The 23,637-nt window shown below is 35.0% G+C and overlaps 1 protein-coding gene across 6 annotated transcripts in view; it reads left to right on the top strand.

The window, feature by feature from the left end:
* MIOS (meiosis regulator for oocyte development) overlaps nt 1-18,576 on the top strand; it is a 40,559-nt gene extending 21,983 nt beyond the window's left edge. For 4 of the 6 annotated variants that reach the window (XM_054496643.2, XM_054496642.2, XM_054496644.2 and 1 more), the window contains 5 exons: nt 37-195; nt 5,607-5,759; nt 6,877-7,081; nt 17,042-17,171; nt 18,091-18,576. In XM_054496643.2, the coding sequence (XP_054352618.1) occupies nt 37-195; nt 5,607-5,759; nt 6,877-7,081; nt 17,042-17,171; nt 18,091-18,187 (744 nt within the window). In that variant the 3' untranslated portion in view covers nt 18,188-18,576. Of the gene's footprint in view, nt 1-36; nt 196-5,606; nt 5,760-6,876; nt 7,082-17,041; nt 17,172-17,671 lie in introns of all 6 variants that reach the window. The other 2 variants (XM_063667530.1, XM_054496645.2) reach the window with 2 other exon arrangements.
* The last annotated feature ends 5,061 nt before the right edge of the window (nt 18,577-23,637 follow it).

Genomic DNA, 23,637 nt, shown 5'->3' with positions numbered 1-23,637 from the left:
CAGATTGCTTTAGAAAAATCACTTTAAATTTTCCAGTTAAATAGATACATCGAAAAGTTGACCAATGAAATGAAAGAGGCTGGAAATTTGGAAGGAATTTTGCTTACAGGCCTTACTAAAGATGGAGTGGACTTAATGGAGAGTTATGTTGATAGAACTGGAGATGTTCAAACAGCAAGTTACTGTATGTTACAGGTCAGTGCAGTTTGACAACAGCTTTTAAAAAAGTAACAATATTCTGTATTTTCTTTCCTCAGTTGAAAGTAAATATGCACTTTTGCTTGCTTAGGATCTTTAGAAGGCATTTAGTTTTAACCTAATCAGTTGATCTACTGAAGACTTGTGCCTTATCTTACTGTCCCCTGAGCCTCTTCATTCAGTTATCCAGTTTTTCCTTTCAGTCTGAGAAGGGCCAGTCTTGACTGCATCTGAATTTATGTAAAGCTCAAATGGAATAGAGAAACTCTCTTCAGTTTCTCCAATTGTTGACATAACTGCATCTTCTACAAGAAAGATTGCCTTTTCCTGATCTCAACTATAGTCTTACTTGAAGTGCTGAAGTCTAGTTATACCACAGTTCTCAGCTTTCATTTTCTCTTTTTATTATCAACGGGGTATTTGGGGTAACCAATTTATCTGTATTTTCTCAATTTTTACTGTCCAGTGATTAAAAACAGATTCCAGGCATAGATTGCTGTCTACTTTACTTTTGCTGGAAATAATGGTAAAATTTAGAGTATTCTCCTGATATTTCCTGTAGCCCTCCAGCTGATCTTATCCTTACATGGTGTTGGTACCTTCCTCTTTCCTGCCCTCATCCTCATATCACAATATGGTAGCATCCTGTATACTGGGTAAACACAGGAAAATGCCCCCTCTCCCACTGCACCTTCTTGTGCATATATAGAGATACTAGCCCACAGACCACAAAGTAAACTTACCTAATATATCAAGCCACTGCCCATGGAAGAAAAAGTACCCTTCTATAACATTTTTTCTTGCTGAAATAAAATTATGTCTTTTAAATTAAACTGTATGTATATGGCTATAGATGGCTACAGAGTGCAAATGAGTTAGTAACTTCTTACCAAGATTTATAAAATATATTTAAAATGCAGACAATACAGATCTTGCTTGTTTAAAATCCAGTCTGATAATTGCTGCCTTTCATTGGAGTGTTTCCTACATTTACATTTATATGTCATGGTTAAGTCTACCATCTTGCTATTTGTTTTCCGTTTTGTTTGGCCTTTTTCCTTTTGTTCCTATGTTCCTTTCCTACCTTATTTTGGGTTAATATTTCCATGTTTCATTTTATTGCCTCTATTGGCTTTTTAGCTATATCTCTTTTCATTATCTTTTTTAAAAGATGTTGCTGTAGGTCTAACAATATGCATCCCTCAACTCATCAAAGTCAACATTTTACCCCCTCATACTTCACATTTCTCACCTGACACATCATGCTTTCTTTCTACTTTACTCTTTCTTATGTCACTCTGACACTTTCTGGGTTTTACTTCATGCTTTACAAATGTCACATCAGTGTGATTTCATTTACACATACATTCCTTTGTCCTATTGTCATATATTTTACTTTTACAGATATTATATACTCCAACTTACAGTGTTTTTTTTAACAGTCATTTGTCTTTTATGTAAATTATGAAAAGAAAACATGGGCTTTTATATTTATTCACTTATTTACCATTCCTGGCATTCTTTTTCCTTTCTGTAAATCCTATAGCATTCCTTGTAATATAGGTGACAGATTATCTCAAATTTTATTTGAAAATGTCTATTTCACCCTTATTTTTTCTTTCAACACTTTAAAGATGTAGTTTCACTGTCTTCTGGCCTCTGTTGTTTCTGATGAGAATCAGCTGTTCTTATGCTTGTTTCCCTGTCTGTGATGTTTCATTTTTCATTGGGTTTCTTTTTTTTTTTTGAGACAGGGTCTTGCTCTCTCACCCAGGCTGGGGTGGATCTCAGCTCATTGCAGCCTCCGGGCTCAAGCAATCCTCTCACCTCAGCCTCCCAAGGAGCTGGACCACAGGTTCACGCCACCACTCCTGGCTAATTTTTTGTATTTTTGACAGAAATGGGGTTTCACCATGTTGCCCAGGCTGGTCTCGAACTCCTGACCTCAAGCGATCTGCCCGCCCCGGACTCCAAAAGTGTTAGGATTACAGGCATGAGCCACCACGCCCAACCTAAATTCTGATTTTTAATGTTTAAGTAAATTTGTTTTCCTTGCAACCATCAATAAAATGTTTTCTATTATTTATATATAGGATAATCTTTTTAGGTTTCTTCCAAGATTTTTCCTTTACCTTTGATTTTTCAGTAGTATGACCTTAATGTGCCTGGTTGTGGTTCATTTTATCCTGTTTGTGGTTCACTGAGCTTCTTGGATCTGCAAGTCTGTTTTTCAGCAGATTTCGGAAGTACGGGGATATTATTTCTTTAAATATTTTTTTCTGCCTCAATCTTATTCTGCTTTTCTTCTAGGACTCTTATTACATATGTATTAAACCACTTCATAGTGTTGGTAGGTGCCTGAGGCTCTATTCTTTTTCCTTCCATTTTTTTTTCCCACTATTCTTCAACTTGGTTAATTAATTTTTTTTTTTAAGAGAGTCTTGCTGTGTCACGCAGGCTGGAGTGCAGTGGCACAATCTTTGCTCACTGCAACCTCCACCTCCCAGGTTCAAGCATTCGAGTGATTCTCATGCCTCAGCCTCCCGAGTAGCTGGGATTACAGGCATGTGCCACCACACCTGGCTAATTTTTTGTATTTTTAGTAGGGACATGGTTTCACTATGTTGGCCATGCTGGTCTTAAATGCCTGTCCTCAAGTGATCTGCCCGCCTCGGCCTCCCAAAGTGCTGGGATTACAGGTGCGAGCCACTGTGCCCGGCCCAGATTTGTTGATTCTGTTGACTTATTCCATCACCTCTATCTGCTGTTAAACTTCCCAGGGAATTGTTCATTTCAGTTATTGTGCTTTTCGGTTACAGAGTCTTAACTTTGTTATAGTTTACATCAGCAGTCCCCAACCTTTTTGCACCAGGGACTTTTTAGCACCAGGGGGTTGGTTTAGGGATGATTCCAGCACATTGTATTTATTGTGCACTTTATTTCTATTATTATTACACTGTAATACATAATGAAATAATTCTACAACTCACCGTAATGTAGAATCAGTGGGAGCTCTGAGGTTATTTTCCTGCAACTAGATGGTCCCATCTGGGGATGATGGGAGACACTGACAGATCATCAGGCATTAGATTCTCATAAGGAGTATGCAGCCTAGATCCCTCATATGTGCAGTTCACAGTAGGGTTCACTCTCCTATGAGAATCTAATGACCACTGATCTGACATGAGGCAGAGCTCAGGCAGTAATATGAGGGATGGGGAGCAGCCGTAAATACAGATGAAGCTTTGCTTATTGCCCTGCCACTCATCTCCTGCTGTGTGACCCAGTTTGTACCAGGCCATGGACCTGGGGGTATATTGGGGGTTGGAGCCCCCTGGTTTACATTTCTTAGTTCAGATTCCTTATCTCTTCACTAATCAAAACACTATTTTCCCAAGCCCTTCTAATTTGATCAGACACAATCTCTGAACTATTTTCATTACAGATCATGTTGTGGCTTGATTTTAGGCTTTATTGGAGAGGATCTAGAGAAGACTTACTGTATATGTATTGACCAAATTCCTACTTAGTTTATCTCCTTCCTGCCATATAAGGAGAAAGAATGAGATGTGAAAACATCTTATTTTTCTGTGAATTTTCTTTTTAAACCAGGGATTATATGCTACTTTGGTACTTAGTTCTGCCTACTTGGTCATAATTAGGGCTAGAGTAGACCTCTACTTTTTTAAGAAATGAAATTGTAAGCTATGTGTTTCACATGTTCTTTTAGCTAAATTTAACTCTGGTAATTAACACTGAATTTAATAGATGAAAGATATGTTGCTTCAGTTTTGGATTGGATGTCTAAAGATTATATTAGCTGTTACAGATTTTTGTTCTTTTTTTTTTATAAGTAAGATATATGCCAAGTTCTCTCAGAAATTTCACTTTTCTATTGGCCCTCAAGTAGGACTGAGAAAACTGACCTTCAGATTGATGCCAAAGCATCATTGGAAGTAGAGACTTTCTCTCCTTTCTCCATTATGTAAAGTTAAGGAAGGTATCCTGGACAGGGCTGAAAGTCTCTAAGAAAACCTAAAGCAGCTGGGCACAGTGGCTCACGCCTGTAATCCCAGCACTTTGGGAGGCCGAGGTGGGCAGATTACCTGAGGTCAGGAGTTCAAAACCAGCCTGGCCAACATGGTGAAACCCCATCTCTACTAAAAATACAAAAATTAGGTAGTGGCACACCCCTGTAATCCCAGCTACTCAGGAGGCTTACACAGGAGAATTGCTTGAGCCCGGGAGGCAGAGGTTGCAGTGAGCCGAGATCGTGCCACTGCACTCCAGCCTGGCCGACAGAGTGAGACTCTGTCTCCAAAAAAAAAAAAGAAAGAAAAAAAGAAAACCTAAAGCAAGCATAGATGAAATGTGGAATGTCACAGCTGCCAGGGAAAATACAACTTTAGGAAAATTATTACTGGCAAGAACTTGAAGATCTTAATGAGAAGAACTCTAGAGTAAATTTAACTAAAACAAGGTGTTGCTTTTAACTATGGCTGGGGCAAAAGAACTAAGAAGGTATTTGGTTTGGTTTTGCTTTTTCTTGTTTTATTATTATTTTTAAGGTAAGAAATGTATGTTTTAATTGAAGGCAAGAGTAAGAATAGACAGGTTTAACTTATAGATAAGTAGATATATAAAAGCAGCATCTCAGTTCATCATGCATTACTAGATAGGAAGGACCAAGCTAACTGTTAGTTCAGATGTGACTGAGCAATTTTGGTGTGCATTTGGATTTTTTTTTTTTTTTTAAGATGACATCTCATTCTGTCACCCAGACTGCAGTGCAGCGGCACAATCTCAGCTCACTGCAACCTCCGCCTCCCGGTTCAGGCGTCAACCTCCCAAGTAACTAGGATTATAGGCGCCTGCCACCACACCTGGCTAATTTTTGTATTTTTACTAGAGACAGGGTTTCACCATGTTGGCCAGGCTGGTCTCGAACTCCTGACGTCAAGTGATCCGCCTGCCTCAGCCTTCCAAAGTGCTGAGATTACAGGCATGAGCCATCACGCCCAGCCTGTATTACATTTGGATTTGATAGTAAACAGAGTTTGTGAACCCAGAGGTTTTTAATTGCTGGGACAAAGGGTATTCATATCACTGTTTACAACATTCAACCACAAAGTTCTGTTTTCTTAAACTTAACTAAAAGATAGAGAATTACACTTCCCTGGCCAGGTATGATATATAAAGTACATATTTATGTCATTAGTGGAACCCAGCTTGAGATAAATTAATGGAGCTTCCATAAATTTTCTTTATTCTCATTAGGAGCCAGCTTTTGGCAAAAAAAAAAAAAAAGCCTATTTCTTCTGTGTTACTCATACTTACATGCTACCCAGAAGTCTCTGGCCTAGCCAGGAGATTTTAAACAATTGAAATAATTCATGTTTTCATTTTAGGGTTCACCTTTAGATGTTCTTAAAGATGAAAGGGTTCAGTACTGGATTGAGAATTATAGAAATTTATTAGATGCCTGGAGGTTTTGGCATAAACGAGCTGAATTTGATATTCACAGGAGTAAGTTGGATCCCAGTTCCAAGCCTTTAGCACAAGTAAGTACATTGTTTTGGAGAAAATCAAATTGTAACATATTGATGTTCAATTTAATAAGTTACTATTAGCTCGTTATTTTGCTTATATTGAGTTCCCATTGATGTCTTTGTCTTTTCTAGACTGAACTTTGTCCTTGATCTTCCTGTCCTTTGGTTCTGCTTCTTGGTATAACAATCATCTCAGTGGCTTGAGCTTTAGTCGCAGATAGAACAAACCACAGCAGGCCTGAAGTTTTCCAGTGTATTTCCAGCCCTTTCAGATTCTAAACTATGACATTATCTTATAAATTCCACTTGTGTATTAAGTTTTTTGGCATTATTTATGTGCAGTAAGGCAGGATTTGGGTTTTTTAGACTTTAGCAGTATTACCTGTATCTGTTTAATTACACATGGAAATTTTTTTTTACCATTAGTTTAAAAAATGAGATTGTTGTCACATAAGGTATACCACATTAAATCACTGTGTCTTAGTTCAGATATTAAATATTATGTTATCCTCAATATGAGCACTGGATGGTGCTATTTTCTTATTTTAGGAACTTGAGAAAGTGCTTATATTAAAACCAGAGTGTTGATAAAATAGCATTACATGGTAGTACATGTTACTAATCTATATGATAAGTGATTAAGAGCCTAGCAGTTTACTGTAGAAACAAAATGAACAGCTTCTATTGCTATTATTCTAAAAATTTAACTATTTACCTTTATAAGTCTGTTAACTCTTTTTGTCTTAGGAACAGCGTTTTCTTTATAAGAAAATTTTGTTCAGAAGATTACATCACTGAACTGTTGTTTAGAAGTCATATTGGGATATTTTGTAATGGCCCAGTGTGAATTCTGAAGTCATTGTTATTTCTAAAATGTTGGAGTCTAAAGTTTGAGTTCTTCCACCAATTTCAGTGGTATTAGTAAGAATATAATTAAAAAGGAAGTACCCCCAAGATTTAATTGCTAGGTATAAATTTTAAATGAGAGCTAGTCAACTTTAGCAGATAAATTTTGAAATATAAAGTTTTTTAAAAGTATTTAAAAATAATTTGTTAGGCGCCCACTAAGTTATTTAGCATTCCATTATGGTTTGTATTACATTTATTTTTTCTTTCATTTGTTTTGTAGGTTTTTGTGAGTTGCAATTTCTGTGGCAAGTCAATCTCCTACAGCTGTTCAGCTGTGCCTCATCAGGGCAGAGGTTTTAGTCAGTATGGTGTCAGTGGCTCACCAACGAAATCTAAAGTCACAAGTTGTCCTGGCTGTCGAAAACCCCTTCCTCGATGTGCGCTTTGTCTCATTAATATGGGAACACCAGTTTCTAGCTGTCCTGGTATGACATAATTTTACAAATTACTTTTATGAACTGAAATGATTCTTACATAATTGAGTTAATGTTGCAAATAAAATAAAAACTAGCTAGAGTTTGTTATTATTTCTAAGAAAGGGCAGTTTACTAGCTTGAAGGCTTTTATGTTCCTATAATTTATGAACTATGTAAACTAAAAGCAAAATCTGTATCTATTGATACTTCAGGTAATTTCACAAGTTCTGACCAATTTAAAGTTTGTGAGAAAAACTTAAATATGAAATAATCTTAAAATATTACCATTTTCTTATCACTGTTTCCACTAAGAGGAGCTCATTCAAATTTGATTATTTAAAAGTCAGTATACCCGCACCTATTAACAGATACTTTGTATTTCTAAGGATCTTTTGACATCATTAAAGAAAGCACTTTGACATTTCTTCCTTCATCTTCAAAACCTACCTGTAAAATACATAAGAGAAGGGTCAGGTGCAGTGGCTCTTGTCTGTAATCCCAGCTCTTTGAGAGGCCAGGGTGGAAGGATTACTTGAGCCTGGGAGTTTGAGACCAGCCTGAGCAAAATAGTGAGAACCCATCTCTATAAAAAATGTTTCTGGCTGGACATGGTGGCTCACGCCTGTAATCCCAACACTTTGGGTGGCCGAGGCCAGCAGATCACGAGGTCTGAAAATCAAGACCATCCTGGCTAACACGGTGAAACCTCGTCTCTACTAAAAATACAAAAAACTAGCCGGGCATGGTGGCACGCACCTGTAGCCCCAGCTACTTGGGAGGCTGAGGCAGGAGAATTGCTTGAACCCAGGAGGCAGAGGTTGCAGTGAGCCAAGATCGTTGTGCCACTGCACTCCAGCCTGGGCGACAGAGCAAGACTCTGTCCCAAATTTTAAAAAAAAAAATCTTTTTTAATTAAAAAATAATAATTTATAAGAAAATACATAGAGAAAGTATTACCCTAGAAGTCAGGTCCCTTGACTTCTAGATTTTGATGCTGCTTGTGCTGTTTGTCAGTTACCTAGTAAATTTATATATATATATTTTATATATATAATATATTTTATATATAATATATAATATATAATATATATTTTATGTTATATATTTTTTATATATATTATATATATTTTTTATATATATTATATATAATATACATATTTTATATATATTTATATATAATATACATATATATTTATATATATAATATACATATTTTATATATATTTATATATATAATATACATATTTTATATATATTTATATATATAATATACATATTTTATATATATTTATATATAATATACATATTTTATATATATTTATATATACAATATACATATTTTATATATATTTTTATATATACAATATACATATTTTATATATTTTTTTATATATACAATATACATATTTTATATATTTTTTATATATACAATATACATATTTTATATATATTATATATTTTTTATATTTTTTTATTTTTTTTATATATATATTTTTATATATATATTTTATATATATAAAAAATAAATGAAGGCAATATGTAATGTTTTAAATGTACATTTTAGTTTTGATTTAAATTTTAATCAAGGATTTTTATTTTATACATTGCATACTGACTGATCACTCTTTTATGTTACTCTGGTCCTAATAAACAGAAAATAAAAATTTGGAATATATACATATACACACACACGCAGTGTTCGTTTTTTTTTTTGTTTGTTTTGTTTTTTGAGACAGGATCTCACTCTGTCACCCAGGATAGAATGCAGTGGCATGATCTCGGCTCACAGCAACCTGTGCCTACTGCCTCCTGCCTCCTGGGCTCAGATGATCCTCCCACCTCAGCCTCCCAAGTAGCTGGGACCATAGGGTTTCGCCCTGTTGCCCTGGCTAGTCTTGAACTCCTGAACTCAAGCGATCCACCTGCCTCAGCCTCCCAAAGTGCTGGGATTACAGGCATGAGCCACCATGCCCAGCCTATATTTTTTAATGGTTAGAAATATTAAGATTATTTTTTACTCTTTATAGTAAACATATGGAAAAAAATTTTGAGAATAGTAGATAATTAAATATCTTATACCTGGTGGCTGGAATTATTCCAGCTCTTTACCTAACTTGAAAATGATACTGTGGCAAAATTTTCAATTAAAATTGTTTTGGGTATTTGGCACACAGGTGTAATGAATAAAGAACTGGTTAGAGTGTCAGAATGTCTGGTTTCATTCTAGCTCTGTGACGTGCACTCTGTGACACTGAGAGTTACTTGCACCTTCCTCTGACTGGAGATCCTTTCTAGTGCAGACATTTTATAACTCTTTTCTGTATCTTGTTCATTTAAGTAGTCTGCTTTATCATTACATTAACATTTATGAAAGACTTGCTGGTATCATTGGCTTAGCGATTATTTTTCCATCTAGATGCTTTTTTTTAAAGAAATGAAGGGAATATGTAATGTTTTAAATGTACATTTTAATTTTGATTTAAATTTTAATTGAGGATTTTTATTTTATACATTACATACTGATCACTGTCTTATGTTACTCTGGTCCTAATAAACAGAAAATAACAATTTGGAATATCTACAACAATGAGAGCTCGAGGTAAAATATAGCATAAATAAGTCATATATGTGTATGAACTGAGATACATAGAAATAATTAAATGTAACACATCTTTTGGACCATAAGCCTCAGGAAGCTATAAGGATTATTTGCATTCTTAAACCTGGGCACTCTTCCTTTCTGCTGAATATCAGTTTTTCAATCTTTTCTATTTTTGAAATAGGTAAGAAGAGAAAATAATTTTCTAGAATTTGAAGAAAACTCTTAAAACATTTCAAATTCTTTGTTATGATGACTAATATAATGAATAGTCAGCACTCAGTTTGATCAAATATTAACATTTTTCCATATTTGTTATAGAATTTTTTTCCATATTTGCTACAGAAATAATTTATTTATTTATATAATACATATTTGAACACTGATTTTACTTGATACATTTATATAATGCTGATGTGCTGAGATGAATAAATGAAAGAACCTCTTGGAGCTCTTGGTGTGCAATAAGCATAGTTAATGAATATAAAATAAGTGATATTTTCTAGAAAATAAATACTGGTTTACAGTTCCTTAACTGTCATTTCAAAGTCTGTAAAAAGATCTGAAAATCCAATGCCTTTTAAAAATAAAATTACAGTAATCTCATTTGGCCACAAAACCTGTTCAGAATTGACGTGAGGCTATTAAGATATTTATTTCTCTTATTTATTAGTGAATATTCATCTTTCACTGCAGAAATACTAACGAGTTTGATTACAGGGTGCTTTAGACTTCCCTCAAGGTGTACATATTTGCTACTTTTTTCTAAAATCCCAAACATCCTGGATTCTGAAACACATCTAAACCCCCAACATGAATTAGGACTATTATATAAGGAAAGAATTAGGAATTTTGAAAGTGGGAAATATTACCTCTATCTGAAGGATATCTGGAAAGCTTCAGGAGGAAGTTACCATTTAAGCCAGTCCTTTAAAGTCTGGTAGATTTAATATATGAAGATTGCAGGGAAGCCATCCAGGTTGTAGACCAAGAGTAAAAAACATGAACTAGGGTGAAGAGATTGGTAAGTATTATGATAAGTACAGGGGGTGTTTGGGAAGAGCAAGTGTATTGTTGTGAAAGGACCTAGGAAGTGAACAGATAAGAAACAGTAGGAAAATTAGGGAGAGCCTGAATATGATCTTTAAAGGCATTGCGGAGCTAAGTTAGAGGATAATCACTATTTATAATAGCAAAGACATAAAATCAACTTCAATGCCCATCGGTGGTGGACTGGATAAAGAAATGTGGTACATATACACCATAGAATACTATGCAGCCATGTCTTTTGCAGCAGCATGGATAGAGCTGGAGGCCATTATCCTAAGCAAACTAACACAGGAACAGAAAACCAAATACCACATGTTATAAGTAGGAGCTAAACATTGAGTACATATGGTCATAAAGAAGGAATAACAGACACCAGGGCTTACTAGAGGGTGCTAGGTGGGAGGAGGATTGAAAAACTACCTGTCGAGTACTATGTTTATTACCTAGATGATGAAATAATCCATACACCAAAACCCCCATGACACGCAATTTACCTGTATAACAAACCTGCACATGTACCCCTGAAACTAAAGTAAAAGTTTAAAAAAAAGAAAAAGAAGCAAATTATTTTTTTTTTGGTATGTGAAATCAGAAAAGTCCATTTCCAAAGTAAAACAGGATCTAATAGAAATCAAGTGCTGGCTAATTGGATAAAGAGTCAGGACCCATCAGTGTGCTGTATTCAGGATACCCATCTCATGTGCAGAGACACACATAGGCTCAAAATAAAGGGATGGAGGAAGATCTACCAAGCAAATGGAAAACAAAAAAAGGCAGGGGTTGCATCCCGGTCTCAGATAAAACAGACTTTAAACCAACAAAGATCAAAAGAGACAAAGAAGGCCATTACATAATGGTAAAGGGATCAATTCAACAAGAAGAACTAACTATCCTAAATATATATGCACCCAATACAGGAGCACCCAGCTTCATAAAGCAAGTCCTTAGTGACCTACAAAGAGACTTAGACTCCCACACAATAATAATGGGAGACTTTAACACCCCACTGTCAACAATAGACAGATCAACAAGACAGAAAGTTAACAAGGATATCCAGGAATTGAACTCAGCTCTGCACCAAGCGGACCTAATAGACATCTATAGAACTCCCCACCCCAAATCAACAGAATATACATTCTTTTCAGCACCACACCACACCTATTCCAAAATTGACCACATAGTTGGAAGTAAAGCACTCCTCAGCAAATGTAAAAGAACAGAAATTATAACAAACTGTCTCTCAGACCACAGTGCAATCAAACTAGAACTCAGGATTAAGAAACTCACTCAAAACCGCTCAACTACATGGAAACTGAACAACCTGCTCCTGAATGACTACTGGGTACATAATGAAATGAAGGCAGAAATAAAGATGTTCTTTGAAACCAACGAGAACAAAGACACAACATACCACAATCTCTGGGACACATTCAAAGCAGTGTGTAGAGGGAAATTTATAGCACTAAATGCCCACAAGAGAAAGCAAGAAAGATCTAAAATTGACACCCTAACATCGCAATTAAAAGAACTAGAGAAGCAAGAGCAAACACATTCAAAAGCTAGCAGAAGGCAAGAAATAACTAAGATCAGAGCAGAACTGAAGGAAATAGAGACACAAAAAACCCTTCAAAAAATCAATGAATCCAGGAGCTGGTTTTTTTGAAAAGATCAACAAAATTGATAGACTGCTAGCAAGACTAATAAAGAAGAAAAGAGAAGAATCAAATAGACGCAATAAAAAATGACAAAGGGGATATCACCACCGATCCCACAGACATACAAACTACCATCAGAGAATACTACAAACACCTCTATGCAAATAAACTAGAAAATCTAGAAGAAATGGATAAATTCCTCGACACATACACCCTCCCAAGACTAAACCAGGAAGAAGTTGAATCTCTGAATAGACCAATAACAGGCTCTGAAATTGAGGCAATAATTAATAGCCTATGAACCAAAACAAGTCCAGGACCAGATGGATTGACAGCCGAATTCTACCAGAGGTACAAGGAGGAGCTGGTACCATTCCTTCTGAAACTATTCTAAATCAATAGAAAAAGAGGGAATCCTCCCTAACTCATTTTATGAGGCCAGCATCATCCTGATACCAAAGCCTGGAAGAGACACAACAAAAAAAGGGAATTTTAGACCAATATCCTTGATGAACATTGACGCAAAAATCCTCAATAAAATACTGGCAAACCGAATCCAGCAACACATCAAAAAGCTTATCCACCATGATCAAGTGGGCTTCATCCCTGGGATGCAAGGCTGGTTCAGCATACGAAAATCAATAAACATAATCCAGCATATAAACAGAACCAAAGACAAAAACCACATGATTATCTCAATAGATGCAGAAAAGGCCTTTGACAAAATTCAACAACCTTCATGCTAAAAACTCTCAATAAATTAGGTATTGATGGGTCATATCTCAAAATAATAAGAGCTATCTATGACAGACCCACAGCCAATATCATACTGAATGGACAAAAACTGGAAGCATTCCCTTTGAAAACTGGCACAAGACAGGGATGCCCTCTCTCACCACTCCTATTCAACATAGTGTTGGAAGTTCTGGCCAGGGCAATCAGGCAGGAGAAGGAAATAAAGGGCATTCATTTAGGAAAAGAGGAAGTCAAATTATCCCTGTTTGCAGATGACATGATTGTATATCTAGAAAACCCCATCGTCTCAGCCCAAAATCTCCTTAAGCTGATAAGCAGCTTCAGCAAAGTCTCATAATACAAAATCAATGTGCAAAGATCACAAGCATTCTTATACACCAATAACAGACAAACAGAGAGCCAAATCATGAGTGAATTCCCATTCACAATTGCTTCAAAGAGAATAAAATACCTAGGAATCCAACTTACAAGGAATGTGAAGGACCTCTTCAAGGAGAACTACAAACCACTGCTCAAGGAAATAAAAGAGGATACAAACAAATGGAAGAACATCCCATGCTCATGGGTAGGAATAATCAATATTGTGAAAATGGCCATACTGCCCAAGGTAATTTATAGATTCAATGCTGTCCCCATCAAGCTACCAATGACTTTCTTCACAGAATTGGAAAAAACTACTTTAAAGTTCATATGGAACCAAAAAAGAGGCCGCATTGCCAAGTCAATCCTAAGCCAAAAGAACAAAGCCGGAGGCATCATGCTACCTGACTTCAAACTATACTACAAGGCTACAGTAACCAAAACAGCATGGTACTGGCACCAAAACAGAGATACAGACCAATGGAACAGAACAGAGCCCTCAGAAATAATGCCGCATATCTACAACCATCTGATCTTTGACAAACCTGACAAAAACAAGAAATGGGGAAAGGATTTCTATTTAATAAATGGTGCTGGGAAAACTGGCTAGCCATATGTAGAAAGCTGAAACTGGATCCCTTCCTTACACCTTATACAAAAATTCATTGAAGATGGATTAAAGACTTACATGTTAGACCTGAAACCATAAAAACCCTAGAAGGAAACCTAGGCAGTACCATTCAGGACATAGGCATGGGCAAGGACTTCATGTCTAAAACACCAAAAGCAATGGCAAAAAAAGCCAAAATTGACAAATGGGATCTAATTAAACTAAAGAGCTTCTGCACAACAAAAGAAACTACCATCAGAGTGAACAGGCAACCTACAGAATGGGAGAAAATTTTTGCAACCTACTCATCTGACAAAGGGCTATATCCAGAAGCTACAATGAACTCAAACAAATTTACAAGAAAAAAACAACCCTATCAAAAAGTGGGCGAAGGATATGAACATACACTTCTCAAAAGAAGACATTTATGCAGCCAAAAGACACATGAAAAAATGCTCATCATCACTGGCCATCAGAGAAATGCAAATCAAAATCACAATGAGATACCATCTCACACCAGTTAGAATGGCGATCCTTAAAAAGTCAGGAAACAACAGGTGCTGGAGAGGATGTGGAGAAATGGGAACACTTTTACACTGTTGGTGGGACTGTAAACTAGTTCAACCATTGTGGAAGACAGTGTGGTGATTCCTCAGGGATCTAGAACTAGAAATACCATTTGACCCAGCCATTCCATTACTGGGTATATACCCAAAGGATTATAAATCATGCTGCTATAAAGACACATGCCCACGTATGTTTATTGTGGCACTATTCACAATAGCAAAGACTTGGAACCAACCCAAATGTCCAACAATGATAGACTGGATTAAGAAAATGTGGCACATATACACCATGGAATACTATGCAGCCATAAAAAATGATGAGTTCATGTCCTTTGTAGGGACATGGATGAAGCTGGAAACCATTATTCTCAGCAAACTATCACAAGGACAAAAAACCAAACACCACATGTTCTCACTGACAGGTGGGAATTGAACAATTTGAGAACACATGGACACAGGAAGGGGAACATCACACACCAGGGACTGTTGTGGGGTGGGGTGAGTGGGGAGGGATAGCATTAGGAGATATACCTAATGCTAAATGACGAGTTAATGGGTGCAGCACATCAACATGGCACATGTATACATATGTAACAAATCTGCACGTTGTGCACATGTACCCTAGAACTTAAAGTATAATAATAATAAAATTAAAAAAAAAATCAAGTGCTGGCTAATGGCTTGAGTATCTAAACCTCCCTGGTGCTTTGCCTGCAATCAGAGATTGCATCCATGCATCATGCTTTGTGATTCAAATAGCTGGAATTTCTATAAGCTTATTTAACTGAGACTTGATATTTTTATACTCAGTTGTGCTTTGAAGATTAGAAATCTATTGAAACAGTTCTAACATCATTATAAACATTATAAATATTATTTATTCAACAAATGTTTATTTGGTACATTGTTCCAAGTGCTAGAAATGTTACAGTAAAGAAAACAAGAATCCCTGCCCTTATAGAATTTAACTTCTGGACAATGACACATTTTTTAAAAGTTAGATTATCTACTGGTTTCCTTCATTTTCTTCTTATATTATGAGTTAATGCATAAGTAAAACTCTAGTTTCCCCTAAAGTGTTCTGTGGCACTTGTCTTCATAATTCACTATAAATCTTTTAAAATTTGAAGTCATTTGATCTTAAGCCTTTATACTTGGCAGTGAGATAGACCTTAATACTTCCAGTTTCATCAGAAAAATATAAGGATATGCTTGTTCTGATTCAGTCTGTTATCTGTTTATGTTAGAAGTTACAAAAACAAAGTGACAAGCACTAATGAGAGCTTTACACAAAGGTGTAAAGTAGTGTCCATATCAGATCTATATTTTATTTATCTCTTCCCCCTTTCCTTTTTGCCCTCTCATTATTAATTGTTGGTGACCCTTTCAGGAATAATTTTAGTGTGTTTACATCTTAAATCATTGAATTACTTACACATCCTTTCACCTGATATCATTAGCAAAAACAGATATTTTTTAAAACTATTCCCTACTGCAAGATTATCCTTTTGGTCATGAAAGTGTGACCTGCAATGGTCCAAGCAAAATTTCGAACATAGTTATCGATGCATAATGTCTTCATAGATAGCAATTAAGTAAAAATATTAAGTCTAATTAAACAATTGTTTAAGTTACACAAGTCTCATGAAGTGCATTGGGAAACTTTCTGCTGTTTCTCTTGTTTGAAAGGGCTTGTACAGATGAGAATTACCTGTCCCTTGATTGATTGTTTTTTTCTGTTTTTGAGACAAAGTCTTGCTCCATCACCCAGCCTGGAGTGCAGCGGTGAATCTCGGCTCCCTGCAGCCTCCATTCCCCAGGTTTAAGCAATTCTTCTGCTTCAGCCTCCCAAGTAGCTGGGACTACAGGCATGTGTCACCACCCCTGGCCAATTTTTGTATTTTTAACAGAGACGGAGTTTCACCATGTTGGCCAGACTGGTCGTGAACTCCTAGCCTCAAGTGGTCTGCCTGCCTCAGCCTCCCAAAGTGCTGGGATTACAGGCATGAGCCACCACACTCAGCCCTACCTGTTCCTTGAATGTTAAGTAAAATTCACTTGTAAACTGGGCCTGGTATTTTCCTTGTGGAAAGATTTTAAACTACTGATTTGGTCTCTCCAAAGTTTTAAATTTAGATTGTTTTTTAGTGGGTTCTGATTTTTTTTTTCCATTTTTATATTGGCTATTAAAAACGTAGGGGAGCTCCTGTCATTCAGTTTCACTTCATCTAAACTAGAACCTACCATCAAAATTGCTATTTCAATATGATGTGTGATTCATATTTGGGACACAGTTTTAGAAATGCTTTTTGAAAGTAACTTTAAATAAAATATTGTGATACAGTTAATGAAGATCATTTTATTCTGTCATAGGAGGAACCAAATCAGATGAAAAAGTGGACTTGAGCAAGGACAAAAAATTAGCCCAATTTAACAACTGGTTTACATGGTGTCATAACTGCAGGCATGGTGGACATGCTGGACATATGCTTAGTTGGTTCAGGTAATCAGCACATTTCTTCTTTGATGGGCTTGGAGTTATGGGGGATAACACAGATTGCTTCTAAATAGTTTGGGTTTATCTATTAGCATTTAGCCAAAGTATGAATTTTTTACTGTCACTCATGTTAACAAAGGTGTTATGAACATGTCATCATTAGATATCCTATGTAACCTTAAACTATAAAGGTAATACTTATGTAAGAACTAATTTAAATATTTTGTATGAGTTAAATGTTTGAATAACATTATTTAACTTTATTCGGGGAGAGGATATGTTTACAGTTTTTACACTGAATATGCTATAATCTACCACGCAATTGAATTACTAATGAAATGATAAAAGAGCATATCATACTGCTGCCTCAGTTCTCTTCTAAGTAAGCTTTTTATGTAGTCACACAATTGAGACTGTCAAGATATACTTGAATTTTATTTTGAATGGTGCCAGTGGCCCTGTGCTCCTGATTGATAACAGCATTTATACCCAATTTGTCTCACTAGCTGATTTAAACTCTGAGCACATCCCTGTCACCTTCACAACTATAAATGAAATATCTTGCCATATATGTAGAAAGTAAAAGGTATGTATTTCTTAACTTCTCCCTAAAGTTCAGCTTGGCAGTAGTTTATAATGTGATGCTTTTGATGCTTTTTTTCTCTGGGTTTTAGTTTCTATATTTTTCCAAATGCCATTTTGAAAAGTTGCATTATAGATAGATATAAGTAAACAGGTGGGCACAGTGGTGCACACCTATAGTCCCAGCTACTCAAGAGGCTGAGGCAGGAGGATCACTTGAGCCCAGGAGTGTGAGTACAGCCTGGGCAATATAGCGAGACCCTGTCTCTTAAAAAATAAATAAATAAATAAACGTATGTATGTCTAATTTGGATTTTTAACTGTTATTTGACCTATTTTTTAGGGACCATGCAGAGTGCCCTGTGTCTGCATGCACGTGTAAATGTATGCAGTTGGATACAACAGGGAATCTGGTACCTGCAGAGACTGTCCAGCCATAAAATGTTATCACCTTAAGAGAAACCTTCAAGTGTGGAACTTTCTAATAGGTGTCCTTCATAGCTCAGAAACATACCTCAGAACAAGTCATTCATGACTTACCTGTAATGGGAAAATAAATCATTCTATCAGATCAGCAGTTTTGATGTTTGAGTGATTTTGATGTGCTTCACAGAGACAAATGCTGCTGAAATAAACATCAAAGTATAGACATGAGTTCTGTTCAGCAGGTTGAAAAGTCTACTTTAGAAAAACTTTCTAAGTTTTGGTTGAAATTATGAACACTCTACAAGCAGAATTTCTGGAAGAGCCAAGAACAGACTTTGAGCCTATATCTTCAAAGCTGAAACTGGATCTCTTTCAATAAAATATGTGCACTTTTAAAATAAAATGACTAATTCTGTGATTCAGACAATAGTTTTAAGTTCAGCTGTGCTTAGATTTCTTTCAGATTAATTTAAAATTACAGATTTTTACTTTTGGAATTGCAGAGCCCCTATCCCACACTGGAGAATATTTTTTATTATGGTCTGTTATATATATGTGTGTATGTGTGTGTGTATATTTATGTGTGTATGTATAAATATGTGTTTTTTAAAGGAGCCTTTTCCCTCATTTACTTTGATTTTAAGATAAGCAATCTTTTGGCACAGACATTATCGTCTTCCTAGAAAAGCCAAGATGAAGAATCTATCTTACAACTTTTTCTCTTCAGAAGAGAAAAACATGTACCATTTCAGGTGAACATACAAAATTTTCACTTTCTACCTTTTGCTTTCCAATGTCCTGATTTGTCTTCAAAGGTTTTTCTCCATATTAATTTGTCATCTTATCCTCATCAGCTGAGAACATTTTACTGCATACAAAGTTTATGCAAGGTTACGTGTAACTAGCCATTTAGTATAATCTACGTCAGTGTTTCTGTGCTGTCAAATTCCGTCCTGGTTTGGAATACCATACCTTGTTCTTTCCAAGGTAGACTAGGAAGTGTTGGGGAAATAGGGTCACTTCAGAGACCACTTTATATGTAAGTTTTTAAATGTAAGTGTTAGTGGGGCTAAGTCAGGGACTTTATTTAAAAAATTTTTTTTTCTCATTTCATAGCTAGATAGTTGTAAGAGATACAAAGAATTTACAAGATGCTTCTCTGTCATCTGCCATATGCAGAGGGACTGAACTAGGAATTTTGTAGTTTGAAGCTGTGTTCATAAAGAGTAAATCTAATTTTATTTTATAGATTTTGGAGAAATAAAACTGAAGAATTTTAAGAGCTTTCATATTAGCAGTTTTGCCTTATAAAAACTAAGATTTGTCAGATTAGTTTGAGGTATAACCTAAATATTAAAAGTAGATTAAATTTATTTTTTACCTTGAGTGTCTGATACATAAAACCCTTTTCTAGGAAAACATTGGAAGTAGTACATATTTACTCTAAATGTCTCACCTACATGACAGTCTTTTCAAATGAAAGACATGGGAATTGCAAATTTTTTTTTAAAGATTGCTATTAAGGGTACTTTTTCCAGCCTTCATTTGAGTAAATCTTAATTGATTTCATTTTATTAACATATACCCTTTACCTTTAATATTTCATTTGAAGTGTTCCTTTCAAATTTACTGTCTTAAATATGAAAGTCAGCTTTAAGTAATGTCAGACTCATATACATTTTCATTCTCATTAGCTAAAGTAAAATATAAAATTATCTGAAATAGTTACAAGTTTTGGAAATACAGTATAAAACATGAATGTAAAGTCTATTATGTAATATGCTTATTTGTAATCCTAATATATGAGGGTGACACTTTTAAGATTTATGTATGTGTCAACCTCTTAAATGTTTTCTGTGAAGCCCAAACATGCAGTTTAAGTCTCTGGTGTCTGTTTTGCATTTCAGTGTGCGTGGACAATGAAGGTAGATTCAAATTATTTTCTCATTTTTATCACTAAGTCACTGGTATTTGGGTTTATAAACTCAACAAGGTACTTTACCTAAACGTGATCAATAGACGTGTTTAATAAAAGTGTTTTTATTGTTTTTAAAAGATTGAGTAAATCTGGGTTGAAGTCATTGTATCTAATCAAGAAATTATTATTCCTTTACAAATAATCCACGTGAAGTAATATTGGTGCTTATTTTGATGACACACTTCATACTTAATATTAGAAGTAACATTCCTTTTAGGCTCTGTTTTTCAATTTAACCCACTTTCCAGAATAGTTATTATCCTTTAAAATGGCATATTTTAAAAGTAGCTTCCCATTGTCAATGCTTCACATAGTAAGTATTTAAAAGAATGTAGTTGTGCATTTAATTAGATGACTCAATTTCAGTCATTCATTTGACTGCAAGTAGTTTAAGCATGGTCTTTGAAACATAAATTATAATCCTAGCCTCGGGATCTTCGGTAAGTGACTTGACCTTTTTGAGCTTCAGTTTCTTCATATGTTAAAAGAAAGATACAGAAATACCTACCTCATAGAGTGTGGGAGTATTAGGTGATGCAATAAACATGAAGTGCCATATCCCTGTCACATAGTGCTCTATAAATGGTAGTGATTAGCGGTCATTGTTACCTTCATTTTCATAGATTGCTCATGTATCAGTACTTTTTCAATGAATACAATATAATTTTAACAAAGAATCTACATTTGTCTCAAAAATGAAAATTTCCTTGGTGTGAGTTAGCTGAAATAGATTTTTTTTAAAAAGAATGAAAATTCCCAGTAATAGTTATACTCCAAATGTAGGGTAAACAAAAGTAGCTAAGTCCTGTCTCAAAAGAAAAATGCCATAATTTGGATAAATTTGGAGTATTACTGTTTTTGCTGCATGCAAAAATCCTCCAAATAACCTCCTAAGAGTTAAATGTGATATAAAAATGAACCCAGAGGAAAAAATTATGGCAAATTTAACAACTGACTATTGAAAACTTTAAGTTTTTATGTCTATTCTGAACTCTTAATTTAACTACGTTTAAATTGAACTCCCTAATCTGGATACTTGGAGAAAGTATCCAGGATTATTCTGTGTACTTTTTCTTTTTCTGCCATTCTGTTACACTTGATGTTCATTTAAATTATAATGTTGGGGTGGTAGTGATAATTTCAAAAGTATGCTGTGAGACTTGCTCTCCCGGAATAGCCATAATTAAAGCTAGTGGGCACAATTTCTGACATCTGCTCAGACAGGCATCAGAGAGGTAGGAGACACATATTTGGGTCAATATCTTGTATCAAGTCTAGTGACCCACATCACAATGACAGAAACAGGCCTTGCTAGATAGCAGTTCCCCTGTCCACTACTCACTCCTTCCATTACATCATCTGCCAGTTTTCTCTCCTACCTGAAAATGTTGTAGGTTACTTTGTTGATTATAACAAGTAGCACTTTACAAATATATTAATTTTTATAAAATATTACTTTTCCCAGAGTACAGAGACAGAAGGAAAGCTTCCCAAAGTTTCTAAAAGCTAACAACCCAGATATCAAATTAACACAAATTTAACATGATAAAGTCACAAGTAAAATTAGCATCAAATGCAGCAGTATATAAATTACTGTTAATGCCTTTTATGTGCCAGGTGCCAAGCACATTATCCTGTTTTTGCAATAAACCTATGAGGCAGTTATGCCATTATTGTCCCCGTTCTGTAAATGAGGCAACTCAGGCATTGGGACATTAGGTCACTTGTCCTAGGTTACATGAGTAGCAAATACAGCCAAGACTTAGATTCCACTAGTCTTGACCTCCTAATCTGCCCTTTTAATTTCTGTTTTCTGCTTCTGTGTACTACTTTGTAGGTTATGTATGAGAATGATTCACTACGACAAAGAAGGGTTTATTCCAAGAATTAAGTACTGGGTAATATTTTAATTATATTTAGTATTAATACACCAAAAGAGAAGAACCACATCAATAGCTTTTTGGATGTACAAAGCACTTGATAAAATTCAAAAATTGATCTCTTAATTTGTTTTTGAGGTTAGTTTTTATGCAAAGGAAATGTTTTCTCTCCATTTTCTCCCCTCCTGTTTTAGTGTCTCACACATCATGATGCCTATTAGAGAAATACTAGAATCCTTCTCACTACAGACAGGAATAAGAAGTGGATGCTGTTGTCACTGGTTCTGCACATGGCAATGAAAAAGAAGAAAGCGAAAGGCACACCTTTGCTTCTTTTCCAAGTCATCAAAATTTGATATGGCAAAAATCATAAATAGTTACAAGGCAAACAAATTGATAAACTACAACATTTATGACAAATTGCCTTAATTCAGAAAGGACATTTTCAAAGCCGAGGAAAAAACAATCAGTAGATAATATCAATCAAAGACTTGTGCAAGCAAAATAGAACGGCTGACAAATAAATGCTAAATCAGTAACGTGCTGATTAAAAAGTAGAATACTGTTCGCCTGACTGCATAGATTTAAAATAATAGGCATTTTCATGGATGTGGGAAGGAAACATTCTGAGATAACAGCTTATGAGAGTTTAAGTCTTGAGGACAGGTAAACCGTATTAATCAGAAGCCGTAAAAAGGTTCATACCCTTTGACATAGTATGCTGGGAATATTTTCTGAGGGATTGATTGCATAAGTGCACAAAGATGTATATTTTATGATATATGATACGGTTCTACACAGTATTGTTTATAATAAAAACTTGGAAACCTAAATCTCCAATAATAGAAAAGAATAAATTATTGTATATACATACAGTGGGTTACTAAGAAATGATTCAATTAGTATAGATATTTTCATTGACAAAGGTTTCTTAATATATTGGTAAGTGAAAGGAAAGGGAAGTTTTTAGGATATCATATCTAGCATATAAATATATTTGTTTGGGATATGGTTAATACAGAAACTTTAACAGTGGCCATCTTTAAAGAGTGGAATTTTGAGTAACATTTTCTTCATATCTGTATCTTTCATTTTTCCCAATAATAATGAATATATAAATAAATGTACATGCATCTCTCTCTCTCCTCTGTCTCGCTCACTCTGTCTCTCGCGCACACACACACATACACACTATATATATATATATATGTACATACATACATATACTGGCTTTTAGAAAAGTTATCCATGACCTTGTATCTTGTTACTAAACACAGTGAAACAATCATATGTTAGGATTTATTCTATGAGGTGGAAAAACAGGCTACAAGGTATTATGAAAATTTGGATTGAGATCTAATTGTTCAGAAAGCATTTTCTAGATTTCTTACTCTACAGTAGTAATATACAAGAATAACAAGATACAGTCCTCTCAATTCTTCATTACATTTGGAAGTAGTGCATTATGTTCTCCACTTAGCATATTGGGAAATGAATATGTAAAATAATTCTGATTTCCCTGAGCTTAGTGGTACATGATTAATAACTTTATTTCAATATTTTTTCTCCTATATCTTCATATAGGATACGAAGATTAATTCAATTA

Source organism: Pongo pygmaeus, chromosome 6 (genome assembly GCF_028885625.2).
Source record: "Pongo pygmaeus isolate AG05252 chromosome 6, NHGRI_mPonPyg2-v2.0_pri, whole genome shotgun sequence".
NCBI lineage: Eukaryota > Metazoa > Chordata > Mammalia > Primates > Hominidae > Pongo > Pongo pygmaeus.
Note: the sequence above shows the minus strand (reverse complement) of the source record. Positions and strands in the feature narration are given on the sequence as shown.